The sequence below is a fragment of the Capra hircus genome, chromosome 1 (genome assembly GCF_001704415.2).
Source record: "Capra hircus breed San Clemente chromosome 1, ASM170441v1, whole genome shotgun sequence".
Lineage (NCBI taxonomy): Eukaryota > Metazoa > Chordata > Mammalia > Artiodactyla > Bovidae > Capra > Capra hircus.
Genome location: NC_030808.1, coordinates 115,883,163 through 115,911,128, shown reverse-complemented (window position 1 = coordinate 115,911,128; position 27,966 = coordinate 115,883,163). Strand labels below are relative to the sequence as shown.

Genomic DNA, 27,966 nt, shown 5'->3' with positions numbered 1-27,966 from the left:
CTGTATACAGGTCAGGAAGCAACAGTTCAAACTGGACATGGAACAACAGACTGGTCCCAAATAGGAAAAGGAGTATGTCAAGGCTGTATATTGTCACCCTGCATATTTAACCTCTATGCAGAGTACATCATGAGAAATGCTGAGCTGGAGGAAGCACAAGCTGAAATCAAGATTGCCAGGAGAAATATCAGTAATTTCAGATATGCATATGACACCACCCTTATGGCAGAAAGTGAAGCAGAACTAAAAAGCCTCTTGCTGAAAGTGAAATAGGAGAGTGAAAATGTTGGCTTACAGCTCAACATTCAGAAAAGTAAGATCATAGCATCTGGTTCCATGACTTCATGGCAAATAGATGGGCAAACAGTGGAAAACAATGTCAGACTTTATTTCTCTACGTTTGCAAATCACTGCAGATGGTGATTGCATTCATGAAATTAAAAGATGCTTACTCCTTGGAAGGAAAGTTATGACCAACCTAGATAGCATATTGAAAAGCAGAGACATTACTTTGTCAACAAAGGTCCATCTAGTCAAGGCTATTGTTTTTCCAGGGTTCAGGTATGGATGTGAGAGTTGGAAATAACGAAAGCTGAGCACAGAATAATTGGTGCTTCTGAACTTTGGTTTGGAGAAGACTCTTGAGAGTTTCTTGGACTGCAAGGAGATCCAACCAGTCCAACCTAAATGAAATCAGTTCTGAATATACATTGGAAGGACTGATGCTGAAGCTGAAACTCCAGTACTTTGGCTACCTGATGCAAAGAATTGACTCATTTGAAAAGACCCTGATGCTGGGAAAGATTGAGGGCAGGAGGAGAAGGGGACAACAGAGTATGAGATGGTTGGATGGCATCTGCAACTCAATAGACATGGGTTTGGGTGAACTCTGGTTGTTGCTGATGGACAGAGAGGCCTGGTGTTTTCCGGTTCATGTGATTGCAAAGAGTCAGACACGACTGAGCGACTGAACTGAATCAAAGAGGAGTACCAGTAGCATATATCACAGTGATCTAGAAAAATATATTTACATACATCTAACTTGGGTCAGAAACTGGAACTTTCTAGGTCTCAGTATACTCATCAATAAAGCAGACAGCTTATGTCATTTTTTTAATACCTCATAAAATTTTAGCAATCTCAGATAGCTATAATAATAAATGCCGTGTAATGTTCTTTCCTCCCACAATTCTTTTTTGTGACTATTCAGTACAATTCTTTTTTGTGACTATTCAGTGGAAGATACTACAAAGATATTAGAAGCCTACCAAAAACAGTAAAGAGAGCTTTATTCCAATGGCATAGAATTTACAAATAATGTTTTTTCTTTTCCTCCAAGTCTTTCTTAAAAACAGGAATCTGTTTGCAGTTTAAAAAATGGACATAGCTTTATTAATAAAGTGATAAGTATATACTTTCTGAAATTTTATATAAATTAAATTATGAGTTAAATGAAAGTATTTTGAATACCCATACAAAGAAGTTGAAAATCTTTTCTCAGATAATTTTTCAGATAAAATTTTTAATTAAGAAATAAGTGGACCAATATAAGATAAGGTGCAAGTAAATTGATCAGATTACTCATTTAAAAAACTCTATATATGTGGATTTATTTAGAAGCAACTATAGCATATGTGTTAGGATGTACATTGAGACCCCTACAGTGTTATTATATTTATTTAATTTTTTAATATTAAAAATATTTTGTTTGGGATATAGCCAATTAACAATGCTGTGATAGTTCCAGGTGAACAATGAAGGGACTCAGTCATACATATACATCTATCCATTCTCCTTCAAACACCCCTCCCATCTAGCCTGGCACATAATATTGAGCAGAGTTTAATGTGCTATAAAAGAGGTTTTTGTTGGTTATCCATTTTAAATATAGCAGTATAGCAGGACCTTCCCTAAATCCTTGACTTTCCCTTCCCTTGGGCAGATATGAGTTTGTTTTTTGTCTGTGAATCTCTTTCTGCTTTGTAAGTAAGTTCATGTGTATCATTTCTTTTTAGATTCCACATATAAGGGATGTCATATAATATTTCTCTTTCTCTCTCTGACTTACTTCACTCAGTATGACACTCTCTAGGTCCATTCATGTTGCTTCAGATGGCCTTATTTCATTCTTTTTAATGACGGAGTTATATTCTATTGTACATATGCACCACATCTTCTTTATCCATCCCCTGTCAATGGACATTTAGGTTGATTTCATGTCTTGGCTTTTGTAAACAGTGCTGCAATCAGTACTGAGGTGCATGGATCTTTTCAGGCCATATTTTTTTCTGGATATATGCCCAGGAGTGGGATTGTAGGGTCATATGGTAGCTCTACTTTTAGTTTTTTAAGGAACTTCCATATTGTTCCAATAGTGGCTGTACATAATTACATTTCCACTGACAGTGCAGGAAGGTACCCTTCTCTTCACATCCTCTCCAGCATTTGTTGTTTGTGGATTTTTTGATGAAAGTCATTTTGACTGATGTGAGGTGATATCTCATTGTAGTTTTGATTTGCATTTCTCTAATAGCTAGTGATGTTGAATATCTTTTCATGTGCCTGTTGGCTATCTGTGTGTCCTCTTTAGAGTCTATTCAAGTCTTCTGTCCATGTTTTGAGTGGATTGTTTTGATGCTATTAATTGTCATAAGCTGTTTGTAAATTCTGGAGAGTAACCCCTAATCAGTCACATCATTTGCAAATATTTTCTCCCAATCTGTGGGTCGTCTTTTTTTTTTTTTTTTTTTACTGAGGCACAAAAGCTTGTATTTATAAGATATCAAAAACAAATTTTTCGCTCTCCTCAGGTTATAGATGATGAGTAGCATCAGGATAGACTGGAACCTGGAACTCTGCTGCAGCACTGCAATGCTGGCACCTGGACAAATGTCTCCTTGAGCAATAAATACAAAGAAACTATAAGAGACTACAAATAACTGCATGCATGCACAGTTGGGGTAAATTCAGAATGAAAAGATACAAAAAGACAAAAAAACCCAACTGTCACTTCTGGAGAGTTGGGAGCAAAAACAGGGTGTCAGCAGTAAAAGCAAGGTATTGCACATGACCTGAGCACTCAGCACCGCTAATGGAGTGGTCAAAACACCTAAGCCACACTCCAGGCCAACCCTGGACATATGCTAACCCTCATTCCATGTAAGAATCCAGCTAAATGGAGATTCATAATAAAGGATGAGAGAAAGGAACTCTTAAAATCAAACTGTTTGATTAAAGAAGACCCAATATCCAGTTTACCTAGTTCATAGATATAAAATTCAGTCTATTCATCCACTATTTTTTCCTTATTTTTTTTTAATTGAAGTATAGCTATGAACTTTCCTCTTAGCACTGCTTTTATTTTATTTTTTTTTTAAATTTAAATTTTTTATTTTTTTTTTAATTTTAAAATCTTTAATTCTTACATGCGTTCCCAAACATGAACCCCCCTCCCACCTCCCTCCCCACAACATCTCTCATGACCCAGAGAGATGTGGGTCGTCTTTTTTGTTTATTGTTTCCTTTGCTGGGTAAAAGCTTTTGAACAGGTACCATTTGTTTATTTTTGCTTTTATTTTTATTATTCTGGGAGATGGATTGAAAAGATGTTGCTGTGATTTATGTCAGATAGTGTTGTGCCTATGTTTTCCTCTAAGAGTTTTATAGTGTCTGGTCTAATATTTAGGTCTTTAATCCACTTTGAGCTTGCTCAGTCATGTCCGACTCTTTGCGACCCCATGGACTGTAGCCCACCAGGCTCCACCTCTGTCCATGGGATTTTCCAGGCAAGAATACTGGAGTAGATTGCCATTCCCTTCTCCAGTTTGAAGTTAAAGAATGATTTAATTTCATTTCTTTACATGTGGCTGTCCAGTTTTCCCAGCACCATTTGTTGAGAGACTGTCTTTCCTACATTGTGTAGTCTTGCCTCCTTTGTCATAGATTCATTGACTATAGGTTTATGAGTTCATTTCTGGGGTTTTTATCCTGTTCCATTGATCTATATTTCTATTTTTGTGTCAATACCATACTATTTGATGACTGTTGCTCTGTAGTATTAGTTAGGGAGCCTGATTCCTCCAGCTCTGTTTTTCTTTTTCATGATTGCTTTGGCTATTCAGGGTCTTTTGTGTCTCCTTACAAATTCTGAAATTTTTTTTTGTTGTTGTTGTAGTTCTAGTTCTCTGAAAAATGCCAATGTTAATTTGATAGGTATTGCATTGAATCTGTAGTTTGTCTTTAGCAGTATAGTCATTTTGACAATATTGATTTTTTTCAATCCATAAACATGGTATATCTTTCCATCTGTTTGTGTCTTCCTTGATTTCTTTCATCAGCATCTTATACCTTTCAGAGTACAGGTCCTTCGTCTCTTAAGTAGGCTTATACTTAGGTATTTTATTCTTTTTGATGCAACAGTAAATGGAATTGCTTCTTAAATTTCTCTTTCTGATCTTTTGTTGTTAGTGTATAGAAATGAAATTTCTGTGTATTAATTTTGCAACCTGCAACTTTACCAAATTCATTGATGAATTCTAGTAGTTTTACAGTATTATTCATTTTTAATTCTTCCTCTTTGATTACATATTACTAAAAACTGAAATATTTAAAGTTCTAATTTTGTTTATTTATTTTGACAGGCTATGATATTGGAAAAAATAGGCCTTAAAAGCTTTGAAACATTGTATGCCACATTAATAAAACTGGACTATACACAACCAATTTCAGATGAAAATGTTACAGTGATGGATACAACATTTAGTGATATTCCAGTACGTTTGTACTTGCCAAAGAGGAAGAGAGAAAGCCAGAGACCAGCTGTAATTTATATTCATGGTGGTGCCTTTGTCTTAGGAAGTTACAGTAAGTACTTTTTATATAAGCAAATGTGTGTGAGTATATGTGTTTGTATGTGTTGCACATTATAAGTATTTATATTAAAATAATTTTTATATATTATATTTGGCAGAACTTTTGCTGATATAATTTATGTTTGTAAGTGTACTTAGCAGAGAGATAAACTGTATCAGTCAAGGTTCATATATATATCTTCACATACTTTTTTGTAAATAAATCATAAAAATATCAGGTGAGATTTTTGCTTTAAAAAGTTACTATCAAATAAAGTTACACTGACAATATATAATGGGAGATTCAAGTAGTAAATTTAAAGCTTAGGTTTGAAATTACCTAATGACCTGATTTTAGGTTCAGAAAAACAGAAGTGAATAAGATGATTTAAATGTTGGTTCAGAAGTGATAATATCTGCAACTTGCAAGTAGCAAATACATATTCATATTGTAGACAGTGATGCATCAATACTTATCACGTTTAGGCTTAGACTCCAATGCATATTTTTGAACTTGAAAAATAAAATACACGTGAGTAATCAAGCTCCTCTCCTCAAGTATATTTCTGTCTAATGTTTGAAGATGATTCCAAGAGGTATGATGGAATCGCTAGGACAGTTACAGACTCATACACATTCCCAAACAGACACAAACTCAAACATGCTCAAACACACACACACACATTCACAAACACACATATATACACAGTTGCTTTTAGACTATTGATATTATTGATTCACCATACAGCACAGAATATGATTGATATTGTATTGAAGGAACTCCAAAATATAAGAAACAAATGAAAAGACTCTTTTCACCAAAGAGACACAGCCTGAGTGATTATACCCAGAATTTTGACTTTGTGATCTGTTAACATTTCAAAATAATCACAAATGCTACAGTAGTTTGGTGAGCGGTCCACTCTTGTTTGATAGATACTCACAATATTAGGATTGGAGAAGGTGATGGCACCCCACTCCAGTACTATTGCCTGGAAAATCCCACGGACGGAGGAGACTAGTAGGCTGCAGTTCATGGGGTCGTGAAGAGTTGGACACGACTGAGCGACTTCAATTTCACTTTTCACTTTCCTGCATTGGAGAAGGAAATGGCATCCCACTCCAGTGTTCTTGCCTGGAAAATCCCAGGGATGGGGGAGCCTGGTGGGCTGCCTTCTATAGGGTCGCACAGAGTCGGACACGACTGAAGCGACATAGCAGCAACAGCAGCACAATATTAGGATAGGTACTATTACCATGCTTTTATTTATTTATTTATTTTTTTAGTTTTTTATTTTTTAAAGTTTAAAATCTTTAATTCTTACATGCGTTCCCAAACATGAATATTATCATGCTTTTAGAGGTAAGGTAGCTACAGAATGGTTCAGTAATTTGTTCCAAGTCTTATTAGCAAGTGGAGGAACCAAAACCCAAACCAAGGCCTGTTAGAAGGATCAACAGGCTTAACCCTCATACCACTGGTGAGCAGTCTCATCCTACAAACCTTCAAGGTGGTTTCAAGATGTCTCTTGTGTGTATTTAGTTACTATCCTTCATAGCAATGCCACTTTCAAACCCTCAAGCTCTTTCAAGTCTCTCAGCTTATCCTCCCTCATCTATCAAGGATGTCTGTGCAAATTCAGCACCCATCTACTCTTTTAGTTCAGTTCAGTTCAGTCGCTCAGTCGTGTCCGACTCTTTGCGACCCCATGAATCACAGCACGCCAGGCTGCCCTGTCTGTCACCAACTCCCAGAGTTCACTCAGACTCGCGTCCATTGAGTCAGTGATGCCATCCAGCCATCTCATCCTCTGTCGTCCCCCTCTCCTCCTGCTCCCAATCCCTCCCAGCATCACAGTCTTTTCCAATGAGTCAACTCTTCGCATGAGGTGGCCAAAGTACTGGAGATTCAGCTTTAGCATCATTCCTTCCAAAGAAATCCCAGGGTTGATCTCCTTCAGAATGGACTGTTTGGATCTCCTTGCAGTCCAAGGGACTCTCAAGAGTTCTCCAACACCACAGTTCAAAAGCATCAATTCTTCGGCCCTCGGCCTTCTTCACAGTCCAACTCTCACATCCATACATGACCACAGGAAAAATCATAGCCTTGACTAGACGGACCTTAGTCGGCAAAGTAATGTCTCTGCTTTTGAATATACTATCTAGGTTGGTCATAACTTTTCTTCCAAGGAGTAAGCGTCTTTTAATTTCATGGCTGCAGTCACCATCTGCAGTGATTTTGGAGCCCCCCAAAAATAAAGTCGGACACTGTTTCCACTGTTTCCTCATCTATTTCCCATGAAGTGATGGGACCAGATGCCATGATCTTCATTTTCTGAATGTTGAGCTTTAAGCCGACTTTTTCACTCTCCTCTTTCACTTTCATCAAGAGGCTTTTTAGTTCCTCTTCACTTTCTGCCATAAGGGTGGTGTCATCTGCATATCTGAGGTTATTGATATTTCTCCCGGCAATCTTGATTCCAGCTTGTGTTTCTTCCAGTCCAGCGTTTCTCATGATGTACTCTGTATTGAAGTTAAAAGAGCAGGGTGACAATATACAGCCTTGATGGACTCCTTTTCCTATTTGGAACCAGTCTGTTGTTCCATGTCCAGTTCTAACTGTTGCTTCCTGACCTGAATACAGGTTTCTCAAGAGTTAAGTCAGGTGGTCTGGTATTCCCATCTCTTTCAGAATTTTCCACAGTTTCTTGGGATCCACACAGTCAAAGGCTTTGGCATAGTCAATAAAACAGAAATAGGTGTTTTTCTGGAACTCTCTTGCTTTTTCCATGATCCAGCAGATCTTGGCAAATTGATCTCTGGTTCCTCTGCCTTTTCTAAATCCAGCTTGAACATCAGGGAGTTCTCAGTTCACGTATTGCTGAAGCTTGGCTTGGAGGATTTTGAGCATTACTTTACTAGCATGTGAGATGAGTGCAATTGTGCAGTAGTTTGAGCATTCTTTGGCATTGCTTTTCTTTGGAATTGGAATGAAACTGACCTTTTCCAGTCCTGTGGCCACTGCTGAGTTTTCCAAATTTGCTGGCATAGTAAGTGCAGCACTTTCACAGCATCATCTTTCAGGATTTGAAATAGCTCAACTGGAATTCCATCACCTCCACTAGCTTTGTTCACAGTGATCCTTTCTAAGGCCCACTTGACTTTACATTCCAAGATGTCTGGGTCTAGATTAGTGATCACATCATATACTCTTTACTCCTTGCCAACCATATGTGTCCTCAAAAATTACAGACTGTATTAATTCTTAACTTTACTTCTTTCTACTTACATTGCAGAAAAATGCATTTTTATCTTTTCTAAGATTTAATCTCTTTTTTGTCTGTGGTCATATTTCCTACTATTGTTAAGATTTTAATCAGTATTTTTCTTCTGTCTATAAATGTGTCCTCTCTACTGGCACTTAAACATGTTACAACATCTTCTACCTTGATCTTCCTTGTTTCCAAATATCTCTCTCTATGTAGTCACTTATCACTCTGTTATTTTTCTCAGGCTCAGTTTTATACACTGTGGAATCCAATTTCTCCTTTAAGAATTCTTAAATTGTGTAATTTGACAATGATCCCTCCTCTTTGCTTCACTGAAATTTTCTGCTCCTTTGGTTTCTATGAAACCAATTTCTTTTGACTTTTGCCTCTCCCCCTTAACTTCACATGCTTCTCCTTCTTTAAAATAAAGCAAACATAAACAAAGGCACAAAATAGACCTGTTTTTACATTTTACAAGTGTTTGTGTTCTCCAGTAGTCCTTTCATTAGTTTTTGACTCTTCATGCTCTTTTATTTAGACCTTTCCACTTTTCAGCACTACCCCTCACACCTATGCTATTGATTTCCAAAGCTGTACCTCCAGCTGTAATCACGGTCCTAAGTTTAAGATCAATATATATAGAACTTCAGAGCTTGCCAGTATATTTGGATGAACCACAGATAATTTAAGGTTAGCATGATTAAACAAACTGAATCATATCTACTCCCCATCCCAATAGTCTAGGAAAAAAAAAACCCAAATAAACAACAAAATTAAAAACAATTTCAAGAAAACAAGCAGAGGAACTGCTCTCAGCTGTTGTTTTATCAGTGTGAGAATTACAATCAATTACTTATTTTTCCTAGGCATCTACATTTAATAACCAATTCTATCCACCTGTCTTCCTAAATAGCTTTTTCTCTCTCTCCATGCTTAAAAAAATGATCATTTTTATTTCCTTCTGTTGCTTCTCCTTTTTCTTTTTTTGCTAACCACCATTTCCTTGTTTATGTCACCCTTTTTCTAATTTGCTTCTGTTATATGCAAATCTGGTAATACATTTTATAACTAAATTCTTTGGTAAAATCTATCACCTTGTTGACAAAGAAATCTTTAGTGTAGCATCCAAGTACTGGTACCAGTATTCCTATTTTCCAATGTGGTTTCACTTTATAGCCTACTTCTCTCTCAATACTTGTTTCAGTAGTACTTACAGTTAATTCCCTGAGCTCTGTATGTATTCTCATGATTCTTTGAATGTATTTTCTTCTGCAATGACCTTCCCCATTTGATGGCAGCCATCAAATCTTTCATCTCTGGATCCTAACATGTGGCAGCAGGAAAAGTGGAAATGTGAGGATTCCACCAATTAATCATTTTTCTGTCATGTTTCACAGTGTTGTTGGTTTTCCATTGCCATTTGTTTACAGGGTAGACTTTCATATTGATTTCTTCATTTCAGAGCATACACCTATGGACCTGCTGAATAGATGGACGGCAAACAAAGTTGATGCTGTTGTTGTTGGAGTGGAGTAAGACAGTGATTTTTTTTTAGTATTATAATTTTTGCCCTTGTGACATAGTTTTGATTTCCAAAGAAGGCACCCAAGACTCCAAAAGGACTTGGAACCTAGGATCTTATATTTATGTTAGTAACTTTTACTAATGTTACATTATCTTATCTTCCTCAAAGGTACCTAGTTTCCCTTCACCCTGTCATTGGACAGACTTCTGAGAGGCACACAGGCTGAACATCTTTGGCAACCCCACTGTGGTACTTCTAGAAATGTCTAGGTGCTTAGCTACCCATTATACATTTGGGATGTTGAGTTTTGTGGAGTTTTTTTTTTTTTTTTTTTGAGTTGGTGATAAAAAATTAATTTTATAGACATTCTTTTTTTCACTGAAGTGCCATTGATTTACCATATTGTGTTAGTTTCAAGTATACAGCAAAGTGATATAGTTACACTCATATATATTCTTTTTTAGATTTATTTTCATTATAATTTATTAGAAGATATTGGCTACATAGATACTGTTAATTGGACAAACATCAGATGAAAATGTTGGGACCATCTGAAAATTTAAAATCATTCTCAAAATGAGAGAACTTAAGTGCTAATGATTTTTTGCCCAAATTTCCAACAATATATAAGAAAGACTAGCAAATGTCCAGTACTATATGATCTATTCAGGGGTTCTCTGTACTTCATCTCCATAATGAAGTTTTTTCCCCCCATTTTCCAATCAGTTAAGTAGTACAGAAACATACTTAGAGACTCCTAGCCCAAAGGCGAACAGAGAACATAGTAGCATTTTTGTTAATTGAGAACTTAAGGGTGTTAAATAGAAAATACAAGTGGAACCACTGCTGTTCTACTCACTAATGCTGCTGTAGGGCAACCAGAAGAATTGGATGTTTTCAGAAATACTTCTAATTTATAATAATTAGGATGCTCTCCCTTTCTCTCTATGATTGAACCTAATATACCACTTTATTACTTTAAGATACTTTTAAAATCGTGATGTGTATTGTACTGAGTTTAAGAATCCAGTCAGTTACTTCTGATATTTGTTCTTTTTTTTGTACCCTGAAGAACATTTAAAGGAACAATACATTTTTGATATGTTATTTTCCTTAATTTATACTACATTTCAGATATTTTAGATATTGTCACAATATGACAAGATTGCAAGGGTCATCAGGTCAGCATTTAAGGGTTGATATTGACATTATTAATTCACGAATTCTTTTGCAAAGTAAAAGTATAGAGTAAGATTACCCAATATTAGTAAGTAGGTAAGATTAACGAATAGAGTTTACCTCACTATTAGAAGAAAAGATTAAGTATATATATATATATATATACAGTTGGATACATTAACAGATGCTCTAATAATTTGCCTTAGAATGACATTTACAGCTGTCATGCAAGATCACTTACTATACTTAAAAATTTATTTTGAATTGTGTTTTCAGGTCATATGTAAGCTCATACTCATGTACTCAGCTTATGATACAAATCCTGATAACAGAACACGCTATTCTGTATGATTTTTACCTAGATAAATTTCTAATATGACACCTACAAATCCTTTGCCCTCAGATTTGCTCTTTTAAAATCTAGTGTGCACTCCCAGGAATGGTTGTAAAAATGTTAGTCACCAGCTCCATAGAGAATCTGATAAGTGTTGCAGAGCATCTCTCTTTGATTGCACTTTTGCTGAAAAATGTACATACAATTTTATGAGTTGATCCTGATCTCTTTCATCTCCCATAGAACCCAATATTTTATTTGTTTATTTATTTTTTCTTTTGATTTTTATTTTTATTAAGGTATAGTTGATGCACTATATTATATAAATTATAAGTACAGTGATTCACAATTTTTGTTTATATTTAAAATGTAATTTTATTATTTTTTAATTTAAATTTTTATTTTTACTTTATTTTACTTTACAATACTGTATTGGTTTTGGCATACATTGACATGAATCCGCCACGGGTATACATGAGCTCCAAAACATGAACCCCCCTCCCACCTCCCACCCCACATCATCTCTCCCAATATTTTAAAAACATTATATAAGAATCTACATTTTAATTAAAAAACAGAAGTTAGTAGGAAGTCCAGGTATGACTGGTGAAACTAAAGATTCAAAGTAGGGCCAATTTTGTTCTCTGGACCTGCTGATTAAATTGAGAGATATGTGGATATATGCAACTGAAGTTTAATCCTATATGCTTTGTTTCTTTTCTTTTTTTTCTGAAGCCCTAGACTAGCTCCTCAATATCCATTTCCAGCTCCCTATGAGGATGTTGTTTCTGTGGTCAAATTCTTTCTACAGGATAAAATCCTTGCAAAATATGGAGTGGACCCCAATCGAGTTTGTATTTCAGGTGATAGTTCTGGGGGTACACTTGCAGCAGGAGTGACTCAACTGGTAAGCTGTATGTGTTATATGTAATATATATTTACAACACATATACACACGCTATAACTCTAACACAAAATCACTTTCTTTGTCAGGATATTTTTAATGGTTTTATATTTTAAGCTGTTAAGTGGAAAAAAACCGAAAAAACCTTTCTGTCCTTTTACATAATTTTACCATTAGACAATGTGGCTTTAGCAGCATTGAGGAAAAGTGACATATAATACTAAATAAGGCTATTAATTAGTAAACAATTTTGAAGGAAACAGAACAATGTCTAGGAACCACTGTTTAATATGACAAGGGATTTTTTTGTTCTCCTTAGGTATTGTAGTTCATGTATTTCAGTGGAATGCTAGCAGACATTTGGGCCACAAGGCATGCTTGCATGGAAGAATCACTACTGTAATAATGAAAATGGTCTATGTTAAAATCATCGCTGTGTGCAGTTAAATAATAGTTGTCCCCAATAACTATTATAGTTGAAAAGTGAATTCAGTACAATAGATAATTTTTACCCCCAAAACTAAATTTTATAGAGCAAAACTAACATAAGAAGGATACCTACCAGTAAAACCAGCAGACTCTTCTAACTGCTCTTGTATGACTTTGCTACTAGCCTGAGAATGTATTGGTTGAGTTTCTCTGTCTCATTTTTGTTTTGGGGGTTGCTGTTGTTTCTTCCACTCTACTTATGACATGAGCCAGTTGATTTAGAAAATAATCTGTATGGAGGACACTGGGAAGGGATCAAGGGCATAAGAGAGATTGTTAGACAAATTGTTTTCTTCATTGTCTTTTTGAAACCATTCCCCCACTATACCTTGAGTGTGTAATTTGCAGTTGGTTGGATATCACGTCCCCTTGTGAGGTTCTACTGGGGTTAATTTCAATTAATTCTCATTTTGTATGTCAGTTACTTCTGGGAGGGGTTAACATTAAGAAACACCCTCCAGACACTGAGTCTTTCATGTGGAGTGGCAACTGGTATATTCATTTCTACAGATGTCACTATTGGGTCTGTTGGTCTGGGGTTAGGCTCCTCACATTACTTGTAAGTTTTCTTCTTTAGAGTGTAGGAGTAAAATCAAAGGAAAGGAAAATATATGGTGGCTCATCTCACCCCATAGTTGAGATATTAGGATGCTTCTCATTTCTGTAAGAAAGAAAAACTTCAAATACAATGCTCCATGTCTTTTATTGCCCTTCAAATTTTCATTAATTACTATGCTTATTTCCCACCACACTACACTGTTTTTTCCAAAAGACAAGCTGTTTATTGTGCCTGTGTGCGCTCAGTCACTTCAGTCATATCTGATTCTTTGTGGCCCCATGGGCTCTAACATACTAGGTACCACTGTCCATGGAAGTTTCTGGCAAGAATACTGGGGTGGGTTGCCATTTCCTTCTCCAGGGCATCTTCCTGACCCAGAGATCAAAACCATGTCTCTTGTGTCTCCTGGATTCAAGGCAAGTTCTTTACCATAGTGCCACTATACTGTTTTTTCCAAAAGACAAGTTGTATGTTAGGAATTTTTTCTTAACTTGATTGAACTCCATTTGAATTTAGTTAATATGTGAGTTTGAGCAATGATATTCTATTATTACATTCATTATTTTTTCTCTACTGTAGGTCAGATTTTTCAGTATAGACTACTTGTCCATAGGAATTACATAATTATTTTTGTTATTTGGTTGTCATATGTGAGTAAACCTGTGTGTGAATCATTATTGATGAAAGTGGGATGACACTTTTTAAAGCACTCAAAGTATAACTATGAGGTACTATAGCATTCTTATAATTATTTGCATAAGAGCTGATGTGATTGGAGGAAAGCCTCCTACTCCTATAGTTTGGAAGGCTTGGATTCATTCACATTTTACTGTGTCTTTTTTCAGATACAGAATGATCCAGAATTAAAAAGTAAACTGAAAGCACAAGCTTTAATTTACCCTGGCTTACAGCTAGTTGATGTCTCTGTGCCATCTCACCGAGAATATGAGCATGGTCCACTTCTGCCATGGAAAGTGGCAATCAAACTTGGATGCCTATATTTCACCCAGGATAGAGCAATCCCCCAGGCAATGATGAAAAATCAACACATGCCTCATGGATCAATGCATCTGTTCAAGTTGGTAAACTGGAGCACCTTCCTTCCTGAAGAGTACAAGAAAAACCATGTATATACTGAACCAATTCTTGGAAGACTTAATCCTTCATATTCAATACTTTTGGATACTAGGTTATCACCCTTGGCAGTCAATGATTCCCAGTTGCAAAATCTGCCCTTAACTTACATCCTCACCTGTCAACATGATATTCTAAGAGATGATGGACTTATGTATGTCTCACGACTTCGAAATGTTGGAGTTAAAGTTTTTCATGACCATATGGAGGATGGAATCCATGGAGCTTTATCATTCATGGCCTCACCAATTTACTTAAAACTAGGCATTAGAATAAAAGATAATTATATTAATTGGCTAGAAGAAAATCTGTAAGTAGTGCATATAACTAACTAGCTAATCAGTGTTATAGTGCAAAGGCTATGTTTTGAGATTCGTGAATTTAAGTGACAATGTGATGTTAGTTTTGATCAATCAAGATTTAAATCAAAGCAAAATTATTGTGTATCTTTGAAAAAAATTAATTTCCCTAATCTTAGATCTTGCTAAAAGGAAGACATATTTATCCTAATAAATGTCATTTATTCAGTGTGATGCATGTTAAATATTCACCAATTTCATAGTAAAGTATAAAAATAGTATGATTATAGGCAACACACAAATGATAGTTTCCTGGTAGTGACAGGAATGGTAATGGTGAGTGAGAAGTAATTTTAAGAAAGGAAAATTGCAGTGGATTTTAGATGGGGTTGGGAAGTAATGCCTTTCAAGCTTTTTTTATCATTTAATGGTCCATACATAAATTTTATCCTGTTTGTGTAAATCATTAGTTTTCTTTTACTCACAAAAAATCTGCTTTCAGACATATTGCTAGCATTCTTTGCTGATAGAGGGAAAAGGGCAACATCTGAACTGTAAATCCTTTCAAAAGCCTAAATTTTTAGCCCCTACTCAAATGTTTAGAAACATCAACCCAGAAGATAGATGAATTACTCCACTGATTTCTATGTACTGATTATCCAAGATGTTCCCTCACAGTTGTACATTGCAGTAAGTATTGAGTATTCTCTTATTTTGAACTTCTGGAGTGATACATTTATCTTCACAGAAAGCTATATAACTACAAAAATATTTAACTGATGATATCTGGACCTATGGGCTCTCCTGTGATGATAAGTTCCACACTCATGTTAGTCTAGATGAACCTCATGACTAAACTTCATTCCCATTAGGACACTTCATAAACAGTGTCTCTTTTTCTGAAGTCCCTGTGATGCTACTCTTTGCATGCTATTGTTAGTTCTGTGTCTTATTAAACTGAGTAAATTTTATGCTGTATAAGTGTAATTGTATTTGTTTATTTGTTTGATAATCTAATCCCCAAATACACTGCTCAAGTCTACAGCTTCATTATTTGCTTTTTGGTCACCTCAGCACCTAATCTGTTCTCCAATCTCTTAACATATTCCACCATATTAAGCTCTTCCCTGAAATCCAAACACTGAACTATTGCATCAGGACCCACGAGTATAGACTATTATGTTTTCATTGGTATTTGTTGTCTCATCACATGTATGAAATAACATCTTACTCAACAATCATCTAGTTGTGTTTTTTATAAAAGAGAGACACAGTTCAAAGATACTGTTTTAAATCAGATGAAAAAAATGTGCTTGCCTGAATTAATCATTGGAATCTTGTGAATCTTTGTGGTTCAACATTTATTTTGTAAACATCATTAATTACATTAATTATAAAACAACATAAAGCTTATAGCTGTCAGTATTACAAACCAGCAAGTTGATATATAAATACTACAGTGACTAACACATGATTATTGAGGAAAGGAAGCTCTGTGGCATTGAAGACAATTTTTAGACTATGAAAAATTTATGACTCATGCAGATATAAAAATCCAGATATGTTAAAGACTATATTTTAATTCAACTCATTCAGTAAGCAAACCAAGCCACTGTTATAACTCATACAAAAGATAATTCAGAGGACCAATATAATAAAAAGAGGTCAAAGACAATGAGCAATAGAGGATGTGCTTAATGTAGACAATGCATAGTTGTAAAATATTTCAAAGACCATAATATGCTAGACCCAGATAACCTAGAGAAACACAAAGATGACACAGAAGAAAGAAGATCTCTTTCTTCTAGGCAACACAGAAGATCGGTTTTTTATTGAAGTACATTTTTTTTTTCTTTAGTGGAAAGGACAAGGTGAGAGTAAATTTCTCAACTCTTTAAAGCATCAGAACAATCTGCTAGGTGAATTATATCTGTACTTTTAGAGCTGTATCAATGAACTAATTAAAGAGCTTTAGGAGAGGGGGTTAGGGTTTTGGGGGCTCCAAAATCACTGTAGGTGGTGGTTGCAGCCATGAAATTAAAAGGCGCTTACTCCTTGAAAAGAAAGTTATGACCAACCTAGACAGTATATTCAAAAGCAGAGACATTACTTTGCCAACAAAGGTCCGTCTAGTCAAAGCTGTAGTTTCTCCAGTAGTCACGTATGGATGTGAGAGTTGGACTATGAAGAAAGCTGAGCACCGAAGAATTGATGCTTTTCAACTGTGGTGTTAGAGAAGACTCTTGAGTGTCCCATGGACTGCAAGGAGATCCAACCAGTCCATTCTAAAGGAGATCAGTCCTAGGTGTTCTTTGGAAGGACTGACACTAAAGCTGAAACTCCTATACTTTGGCCTCCTCCTGTGAAGAGTTGACTCATTGGAAAGGACTCTGATGCTGGGAGGGATTGAGGGCAGGAGGAGAAGGGGACGACAGAGGATGAGATGGTTGGATGGCATCATCAACTCGATGGACATGGGTTTGGGTAGACTCTGGGAGTTGGCGATGGACAGGGAGGCCTGGTGCGCTGCGGTTCATGGGTTCACAAAGAGCCGGACATGACTGAGTGACTGAACTGAACTGAGGAGAGGGGGAGAATCAAGATGCAAGAGGAGTATGAAGTAAAATCACCTCCTTCCACAGAAACGTTGAAAATACAAGTGGAAAGATTCACACAGAACAGCTACTGAGCATTGACAGAAGACCTCAGATCTCTGAAAAGACAAGAAAACTTCCATGTAATCAGGAAAGAACCAAAGGAAGAAGAAAAAGAAGTAATCAGTACTGTGTGTGCCCCAGGGAGGCAGCTGTGAAGGAGGAAACGTACCCACAGCTCTGGAAGTCTTCTTATCAACAAGATCAGCCTGGACAGATGGGGAATTTCAGAGCCTTAGAGGAGAGAGCAACAACCAATCTGTGGAAGGTGTAACAGTGAGTAACCAGCCCAGAGAGTCAACAACACCACCCGGCTCCCCACAACCTAGACAGTTCTCTGTTGGTAGGGGTGAGAGGCACATGCTGATGCTCAGATTCAAGAGCTCAGTCCCAGGGAGAGGACCAGGGTTGTATGTGGAAACAGCTTAAGAGTTCAGGCTGTAGCAACTGAGAGTGTACTAGGAAGAATCCTGGGCCTGCCAGAGAGGTGAGGCATCATTATTGGGAGGTGCACAAGGAGAGGGATGGGACCACTGTGAAAGTGTCTTTCCCTGTGAGAGCTCTCAGGCACAGAACACCTCCTACAAGACCTCTGGGGATGGGCACAAGTCACCACTGCCATCTTGGGCTCCAAAGATGGGCACTGGCCACCTCTTCCAGACCACAAGCAGATGCCAAGCTTCACATCTGTGGACCCAGAAGGGTATGGGCAGTTCCCACCACTACAAACTTCAAATTTTGCCAGTGAGCCCCAGGACCACTCCCTCCACTGACCCAAATGGGCACAGAGAGCTTCCCAAACTAGTAATTCCACCAACAGGTCACAGGACCTGCCCACACTGACCCAGAAATGGCTGACAGCTCTGACCTCTAGGAATTCCACCAGTGGGTCCCAGGATTTGCCTACACTCTCCTCAAATGGCAAGGAAACTTCTGTGACTAGGGAGTCTACCAGTGGATGCTGGGACTTGCCCTCCAGTCCTGGGATATATCCCCTACTAAGTCCATCAGTGAGTGCTGGGACCTGCCCCATTTTCCCAGGTTTGTGAGGAAAGCTCTCACTATTAGGAAATCTGTCAGTGGATACTGGGATGCACGCTGCTGTCTCAGTATCCCAGGATGGATAGCTCCTCCAACTAGGAGGCACTGAAGCCATAGCTGAGCCCCACTGGCTCTGTGACTAAGGAAGATGAGTTGAAATCTCTCCTTGTAGCTGCATGAAACTCCTTTGATGGCTTCCTAAATTCAGTGGTTACAAAAGATCTGAAAGAATAAATACTCTAGAAGCTGGAATAGGTCTGACTTTAACAGCTGAGGGCTTTGTGGGCATGTACACATAGAGATTAGGTCAGGCCAGAACCTGAGCTGCTTCCATAGCTGGTCCAGGTGCATGACTACTGAAGTCCTGGGTCCTGATCTCAGCGGATCTATGCCAGTGTCCTGGTGAAAACAACACCTAAGAGTCACCAGGGCCAAATTCAGGCCTACACACAAGTAAGATGAGACTGAGAGCAGTGCCAACAACTGTTTACCTTGTGAGCCTACACAAGACCAAAAGGGAACACCGCAGAGTATATTCACAAATGAATGCCTCCAGAGGAGGAATATTCAGTGGCTTCTCTCCCAGTGAAAGTGCTCTAATACAACCTACCTGTGCCACAGATTAAAATGACAGCTAAGAAACAGATCAGGGGGCCTCTACTACAACAATTAGGGAGCAGACCTCACTCCTGATAGGGCAGTGACAAGCAAAGAGTAAATGGGGGGCTATTCTCAATATCCAGGGCAGGCTCTGGTCATTACAACACCAATCAAACCCCCTACTAAGAGGATCATGCCACAAACATCTGGATCAACATCACACCCCAGGGATCAGACACCAGAAGCAAGAGGAACTACAATAGTGCAGCCTGAAGAAAGGAGACAACAAACTCAGTAAGTTTAACAAAATGAGGTGACAAAGAAATATGTTTCAGGCAAAGGAGCAAAATAAAAACTGACAAGAACAACTACATGAAGAGGAGATAGGCAATCTACCTGAGAAAGATTCAGAGTAATGATAGTAAATATGATCCAAGATCTCAGGAAAAGAATGGAGGCACAGGTAGAAAGATACAAGAAAAGTTTAGCAAAGACTTAGAACTAAAGAACAAACAAACAGAGACGAACAATACAATAACTGAAATGAAAAATACTCTAGAAGGAATCTGTAGCAGAATAACTGAGATAGAAGAATGGATGAATGACCTGGAAGACAGAATGGTGTAAATCTCTGCCAAGGAACAGAATAAATAAGAAAGAATGAAAAGAAATGAGCACAGTCTCAGGAGATCTCTAGGACAACATTAAATACACTTTTTTTTTTTTTTTCCTCAGAAGAAAAAGAAAGAGAGAAAGGGTCTGAGAAAATATTTGAAAAGTCTATACTAAAAAACTTCCCTAACATAAGAAAGGAAATAGTCATCCACATCCAGGAAGTACACAGCGTCTCACACAGGATAAAGCCAAGGATGAAAACACCAACACATATTAACCAAACTATCAAAAATTAAATAAGAAGGAAAAAATACTAAAAGCAACAAGAGAAAAGCAGCAAAAAATATACAAGGGAACCCCCATAAAGTTGTTATTGTTCAGTTGCCCAGTCATGTCTGACTCTTTGCAACCCCATGGACTGCAGCATGCCAGGCTTCCCTGTCCCTAACCATCTCCTGAAGTTTGCCCAAGTTCATGTCCATTGCATTGGTGATGCCATCCAGCCATCTCATCCTCTGATGCCCCCTTCTTCTGACCTCAATCTTTCCCAGCATTAGGGCTTTTCCAATGAGTTGGCGGTTTGCAGCAGATGACCAAAATACTGGAGTTTCAGCTTCAGCATCAGTCCTTCCAATGACTATTCAGGGTTAATTTCCCTTAAGATTGACTAGTTTGATCTCCTTGCTGTACAAGGGACTTCCAGGAGTCTTCTCCAGCATCAGAGTTTGATGGCATCAATTCTTTAGAGTTCTGGCTTCTTTACAGTCCAGCTCTCACAACTGTATGTGACCGCTGGGAAGACTATAGCCTCAACTATATGGACCTTTGTTGGCCTAGTAATTTCTCTGCTTTTCAACACACTTATCTAGGCTTGTCATAGTTTCCTGCCAAGAAACAATCATCTTCTGATTTCATGGCTCCAGTCATCATCCACAGTGATCTTAGAACTCAAGAAATGGAAATCTGTCACTAAGTATACATTTTTCCCCTCTATTTGCCATAAAATAATGGGGCCAGATGCCATGATCTTAGTTTTTTTTTAATATTTAGCTTTAAGCCAACTCTTTCCCTCTCCTCCTTCACCCTCATCACCAGGGTCTTTAGTTCTTCTTCACTTTTTGCCATTAGGGTGGTTTCATCTGCATATCTGAGGTTGCTGATGTTTCTCCCACCTATCTTGATTCCAGCTCATAACTCATCCAGCCCAGCATTTCTCAAGATGTGCTCAGTATATAGTTTAAAAAAACAGGGTGACATCAGACAGCTCTGTTATACTCCTTTCTCAATCTTGAACCAATAAATTGTTCCATACAGGGCTCAAACTATTGCTTATAGACCTGCATACAGGTTTCTCAGGAGACAGTTTGGATGGTTCGGTATGCCCACCTTTTTAAGAACTTTCCACAGTTTGTTATGATCCACACAGTCAAAGGCTTTACTGTAGTCAATGAAATAGAGGTAGATGTTTTTCTGAAATTCCCTTGCTTTCTCTATGATCCAGAGAATGTTGAAAATTTGATCTCTGGTTCCTCTTCCTTTTCTAAACCCAGCTTGAACTTCTGGAAGTTTTTGGTTTGCATAATGCTGAAACCTCATGGAAAATTCTGAAAGAGATGGGAATACCAGACCGCCTGACCTGCCTCTTGAGAAACCTATATGCAGGTCAGGAAGCAACAGTTAGAACTGGACATGGAACAACAGACTGGCTCCAAATAGGAAAAAGAGTACGTCAAGGCTGTATATTTTCACCCGGCTTATTTAAATTCTATGCAAAGTACATCATGAAAAACGCTGGGCTGATTGCCGGGAGAAATATCAATGACCTCAGATATGCAGATGACACCACCCTTATGGCAGAAAGTGAAGAGGAACTAAAAAGCCTCTTGATGAAAGTGAAAGAGGAGAGTGAAAAAGTTGGCTTAAAGCTCAACATTAAGAAAACGAAGATCATGGCATCTTGTCCCATCACTTCATGGGAAATAGATGGGGAAACAGTGGAAACAGTGTCAGACTTTAATCTTTTGGGCTCCAAAATCACTGCAGATGGTGACTGCAGCCATGAAATTAAAAGATGCTTACTCCTTGGAAGGAAAGTTATGACCAACCTAGATAGCATATTCAAAGACAGAGACATCACTTTGCCCACGAAGGTCTGTCTAATTAAGGCTATGGTTTTTCCTGTGGTCATGTATCCTGTGGTCATGCATGGATGTGAGAGTTGGACTGTGAAGAAGGCTGAGCGCCTAAGAATTGATGCTTTTGGACTGTGGTGTTGGATAAGACTCTTGAGAGCCCCTTGGATTGCATGGAGATCCAACTTGCCCATCCTAAAGGAGATCAGTACTGGGTGTTCATTGGAAGGACTGATGCTGAAGCTGAAACTCCAATACTTTGGCCACCTCATGTGAAGAGCTGACTCATTGGAAAAGACTCTGATGCTGGGAGGGAATGGGGGCAGGAGGAGAAGGGGATGACAGAGGATGAGATGGCTGGATGGCATCACCAACTCGATGGACATGGGTTTGGGTGAACTCCGGAAATTGTTGATGGACAAGGAAGCCTGGCATGCTGCGATTCATGGGGTCGCAAAGAGTCAGACACAACTGAGTGAACTGAACTGAACTGAACTAAACTGAAGCCTAGCATACAAGATTTTAAGCATGACCTTACTAGTATGGATATGAGTGCAATTGTCTGATGGTTAACACATTCTTTAGTACTACCCTTCTTGGGAATTGGGATGAGGATTGACCTTTTCCAGTCCTGCGGCTTGGTCTTCCAGATTTGCTGACATGTTGAACGCAACACCTTGATGGCATAATCCTTTAGGGTTTTGGAATTCCATCTCACCCATTAGCTTTATTAACAGCAGTGCTCCCTAAGGCCCGCTTGACTTTGCACTTCAGAACATCTGGCTCTGGGTAACTGACCACACCATCCAGTTCATTAAGATCTTTTTTGTACAGTTCTTCTATGTATTCTTTCCATCTCTTCTTAATCTCTTCAGTGTCAACTAGTTCTCTCTACTGTTTCTGTCCGTTATTTTGCCCATCTTTGGGTGAAATGTTCCCTTGATATGTCCAGTTTTCCAAAAGAGATCTCTAGTCTTTCCCCTTCTATTGTTTTCTTTTAGTTTTATGCACTGTTCATTGAAGAAGGCCTTCTTGTCTCTCTGTGCTATTCTGTGGAACTCTTTGTTTAGTTGGATGTACTTTTCTCTTTCTCTCTTGCTTTTTATTTCTCTTCTTTTTCCAGCTAGCCATAAAGCCTCCTCCGATAACCACTTCACCTTCTTGCTTTTCTTTTTCTTTGGGATGGTTTTGTTTGCTGCTTCCTGTACAATATTACAGACCCCCATCCATAGTTATACAGATCTAATCCCTTGAATGTATTCATTACTTCCACTGCACATTCATAGGAGATTTTATTTAGTTGTATTTTGTTGGCCTAGTGGTTTTCCCCACTTTCTTTAGTTTAAGCCTGAATTTTCCTATAAGGAGCTATTATCTGAGCCACAGTCAGCTCCAGGTCATATTTCTTCTGACTGTATACAGCTTCTCCATCTCTGGCTACAAAAAATGCAATCAATTTGATTTAGGTATTGATCTAAATCATAGCTGATGTCTATGTGTAAAGTCATCTCATATTGTTGAAAAAGGGTATTTGCTATGACCAGTGCATTCTGTTGGCAGAATTCAGTTAGCCTTTGTCCTGCTTCATTTTGTTCTCCAAGGTCAAACTTGCCTGTTACTCGAAGTCTCTTGACTTCCTACTTCTGCATTCCAATCCCCAGTGATGAATAGAACATCTTTGTTTTTGGTGTTAGTTCTAGGAGGTCTTCTAAGTCTTCATAGAATGGATCAACTTCAGCTTCTTCAGGATTGGTGGTAGGGGAATAGACTTGAATCACTGTGATGTTGAATGGCTTACCTTGGAAACAAAGCAGGATCATTTTGTCAGTTTTGAGGTTCCACCCAGGTACTGCCTTTTGGACTCTTTTGTTGATTATGAGGGCTACTACATTTCTTCTATGGGATTCTTGCCCATAGTAGTTATAATGGTCATCTGAATTAAATTTGCCCATTCCTGTCCATTTTAGTTCACTGAGTTCTAAAATCTTGATGTTTATTCTTATCATCTCCTGCTTGAACCATGCCACAGTTACCTTGATTCATGGACCTAAAATTCCAGGTTCCTATGCAATACTGTTTTTTGCAGCATTGGGTTTTTCTTTCATCACCAGACACACCCGCAACTGAACATTGTTTCTGCCTTGGCCCAGTTGCTTTATTTTTCTGGGGCTACTAGTAGTTCTCCTCCACTCTTCCCCAGTAGCATATTGGATACCTTCCGCTCTGGGAGACCCATCTTTCAGTGTCATATCTTTTTGTCTTTTTATACAGTTCATGAGGTTCCTTCCTCTAGTAGATCACGTTTTGTCAGAAGTCTCCCATAAGATTATCAGCTGATTTTTTTTTTAGCAGAGACTCTTCAGGGTAGAAGAGAGAGGCATGATACATTTAAAGTGATGAGAGGGAAAAACCTACAACCAAGAATATCCTACCCAGTAAGTGTCTCATTCAGATTCCATGTAGAAATGAAATGCTTTACAGGCAATCAAGAGCTAAGAGAATCCAGTATCACCAAGTCATCTCTACAACAATTGCTAAATGAACTTCTCTAGGCAGAAAATACTAGAGAACAAAAGAGAAAGGGAATAAAAAAGACAGAAAAAACAAACCCAAAACAATTAATAAAGTGACAATAGGAACATACATGGCTGCATAGCACTGGAGTAGGGAGCAGCCAAGAGAAGACACCCCAGTCCAAGGCCAGTAGTAGAGGCCATGAGGAGCTACCACATATCCAAGGTAAGGAGCAGCAGCTGCACTTTGCTGGAGCAGCTGTGAAGAGATAATCCACATCCAAGCCTTGTTTAACTCAATGAAACTAAGTCATGCCATGTAGGGCCACCCAAGATGATGGGTCATGGTGGACAGTACTGACAAAATGTGGTCCACTGGAGAAGGGAATGGCAAACCACTTCAGTATTCTTTCCTTGAGAACCCCATGAACAGTATGAAAAGACAAAAAGAGAGGACACTGAAAGATGAACTCCCCAGGTCTTTGGTGCCCAATATGCTACTGGAGATCAGTGGAGAAATAACTCCAGAAAGAATGAAGAGATGGAGCCAAAGCAAAAACAATACCCAGTTCTGGGTATGACTGGTAATAGAAGCAAGGTCCAATGCTATAAGAGCAATATTGCATAGGAACCTGGAATGTTAGGTCCATGAAACAAGGCAAATTAGAAGTGATCAAACAGGACAAGGCAAGAGTGAACATCGACATTTCAGGAATAAGTGAATTAAAATGGACTGGAATAGGTGAATTTAACTTAGATGACTATTATACCTACTACTGTGAGCAAGAATCCTTTAGAAGAAATGGAGTAGCCATTATAGTCAACAAAAGAGTCCAAAATTCAGTACTTGGATACAATCTCAAAAAATGACAGAATGATCTCTGTTCATTTCCAAGATAAACCATTCAATATCACAGTAACACAAGTCTATGCCCCAACCAATAATGCTGAAGAAGCTGAACAATTCTATGAAGACCTACAAGATCTTCTAGAATTAACACCCCCCAAAAGATGGCTTTTTCATTATAGGGGACTGGAATACAAAAGTAGGAAGTCAAGAAACACCTGGAGTAACAAGCAAATTTAGCCTTGGAGTACAGAATGAAGCAGGGCAAAGGCGAATAGAGTTTTGCAAAAGAATGCACTGGTCATAGCAAACACCCTCTTCCAACAACACAAGAGAAGACTCTACACATGGATGTCACCAAATGGCCAACACCAAAATCAGATTGCTTATACTCTTTGCAGCCAAAGATGGAGAAGCTCTATACAGTCAGCAAAAACAAGACTGGGAATTGACTGTGGCTCAGATCATGAACTCCTTATTGCCAAATTCAGACTTAAATTGAAGAAAGTAAGGAAAACCACTAGACCGTTCAAGTATGACCTAATTCAAACCCCTTATGATTATACAGTGGAAGTGAGAAATAGATTTAAGGGACTAGATCTGATAGACAGCCTGATGAACTAGGACAGAGGTTGGTGACATTGTATAGGAGACAGGGATCAAGACCATCCCCAAGAAAAAAAATGCAAAAGAGGAAAATGGCTATCTGAGGAGGCCTTACAAATAGCTGTGAGAAGAAAAGTGAAAAGCAAAGGAGAAAAGGAAAGATATAAGCATCTAAATGCAGAGTTCCAAAGAATAGCAAGGAGAGATAATAAAGACTTCTTCAGCGATCATTGTAAAGAAATAGAGGAAAAGATCAGAATGGGAAAGATTAGAGATCTCTTCAAGAACATTAGAGATACCAAGGGAATATTTCAGCAAAGATGGGCTCGATAAAGGACAGAAATGGTATGGACCCAACAGAAGCAGACCATATTAAGAAGAGGTGGCAAGAATACACAGAAAAACTAAGCAAAAAACATCTTCACGACCCAGATAATCACAATGGTGTGATCACTCACCAGGAGCCAGACATTTTGGAATGTGAAATCAAGTGGGCCTTAGGAAGCACCACTACAAACAAAGCTAGTGGAGGTGATGGGATTCCAGTTGAGCTATTTCAAATCCTAAAAGATGATGCTGTGATAGTGTTGCACTCAATATGCCAGCAAATTTGGAAAACTCAGCAGTGGCCACAGGGCTGGAAAAAAGTCAGTTTTCATGTCAATCCCTAAGAGAGGCAATCCCAAAGAATTTTCAAACTACCACATGATTGCACTTATCTCACATGCTAGTAAAGTAATGCTCAAAATTCTCCAACACAGGCTTCAACAATATGTGAACCGTGAACTTCCAGGTGTTCAAGCTTGTTTTAGAAAAGGCAGAGGAACCAGAGATCAATTTGCCAACATCCGCTGGATCATCAAAAAAGCAATAGAGTTCCAGAAAAACACTCACTTCTGCTTTATTGACTATGTCAAAGCCTTTGACTGTGTGGATCACAATTAACTGTGGAAAATTCTGAAAGAGATGGGAATACCAGACCACCTGACCTGCCTTTTGAGAAATCTATATGCAGATCAGGAAACAACAGTTAGAATTGGACATGGAACAACAGACTGGTTCCGAATAGGAAAAGGAGTACATCAAGGCTGTATATTGTCACCCTGCTTATTTAACTTCTATGCAGAGTACATCATGAGAAACACTGGGCTGGAAGAAGCACAAGCTGGAATCAAGGTTGCTGGGAGAACTATTGATAACCTCAGATATGCAGATGCTGCTGCTAAGTTGCTTCAGTCGTGCCTGACTCTGCACGACCCCATAGAAGGCAGTCCTCCAGGCTCCCCTGTCCCTGGGATTCTCCAGGCAAGAACACTGGAATGGGTTGCCATTTCCTTCTCCAATGCATGAAAGTGAAAAGGGAAAGTGAAGTTGCTCCATCATGTCCAACTCCTAGCAACCCCATGGACTGCATCCTACCAGGCTCCTCTGTCCATGGGATTTTCCAGGCAAGAGTGCTGGAGTGGGGTGCCATTGCCTTCTCCTGATAGGTAGATGACACCATTCTTATGGCAGAAAGTGAAGAACTAAGAGCCTCTTGATGAAAGTAAAAGAGAAGAGTGAAAAAATTAGCTTAAAGCTCAACATTCAGAAAACTAAGATCATGGCATCCGGTCCCATCACTTCATGGTAAATAGATGGGGAAACAAAGGGAAGAGTGGCAGACTAATTTTGGGGCTCCAAAATCACTGCAGATGGTGATTGCAGCCATTAAATTAAAAGACGCTTACTCCTTGGAAGGAAAGTTATGACCAACCTAGACAGCATATTGAAAAGCAGAAACATTACTTTACCAAGAAAGATCCATTGAGTCAAAGCTATGGTTTTCCTAGTAGTCATGTATGGATGGGAGATTTGGACTATAAAGAAAGCTGAGTGCCAAAGTATTGATGTTTTTGAACTGTGCTGTTGGAGAAGACTCTTGACTGCAAGGAAATCAAACCAGTCCATCCTAAAGGAGATCAGTCTTGAATATTCATTGGAAAAACTGATGCTTTGGCCACCTGATGAGAAGAGCTGACTCATTTGAAAAGATCCTGATGCTGGGAAAGATTGAAGGCAGGAGGAGAAGGGGACAACAGAGGATGAGATGGTTGGATGTTCTCATTGACTCAATGGACATGAGTTTGAGTAAACTCTGGGAGTTGTTGATAGACATGGAGGCCTGGCATGCTGCAGTCCCTGGGGTCATAAAGAGTCAGACACGACTGAGTGACTGAACTGAGTTGAACTGAGGAACATACATATCAATAATTATGTCAAATGTAAGAGGATTAAATGCTCCAAGCAGATGGATAGACTGGCTGAGTGGAAATAAAAACAAGCTATGTATACATATAGGCGACCCACTTCACACTGAGGGACACATATAGACTGACAGTGAGGGGACGTGGTAAAACATATTTCATGCCTTTGG

At 38.4% G+C, this 27,966-nt stretch overlaps 1 protein-coding gene across 1 annotated transcript in view; it reads left to right on the top strand.

Annotated features, from left to right (window-relative positions):
• Positions 1-15,523, top strand: part of LOC102179183 (arylacetamide deacetylase-like 2) — a 28,828-nt gene extending 13,305 nt beyond the window's left edge. The window contains exons 2-5 of the mRNA XM_005701225.2: positions 4,641-4,863; positions 9,582-9,651; positions 11,893-12,064; positions 13,955-15,523. Of these exons, the coding sequence (XP_005701282.1) occupies positions 4,641-4,863; positions 9,582-9,651; positions 11,893-12,064; positions 13,955-14,557 (1,068 nt within the window). The 3' untranslated portion in view covers positions 14,558-15,523. The remainder of the gene's footprint in view (positions 1-4,640; positions 4,864-9,581; positions 9,652-11,892; positions 12,065-13,954) is intronic.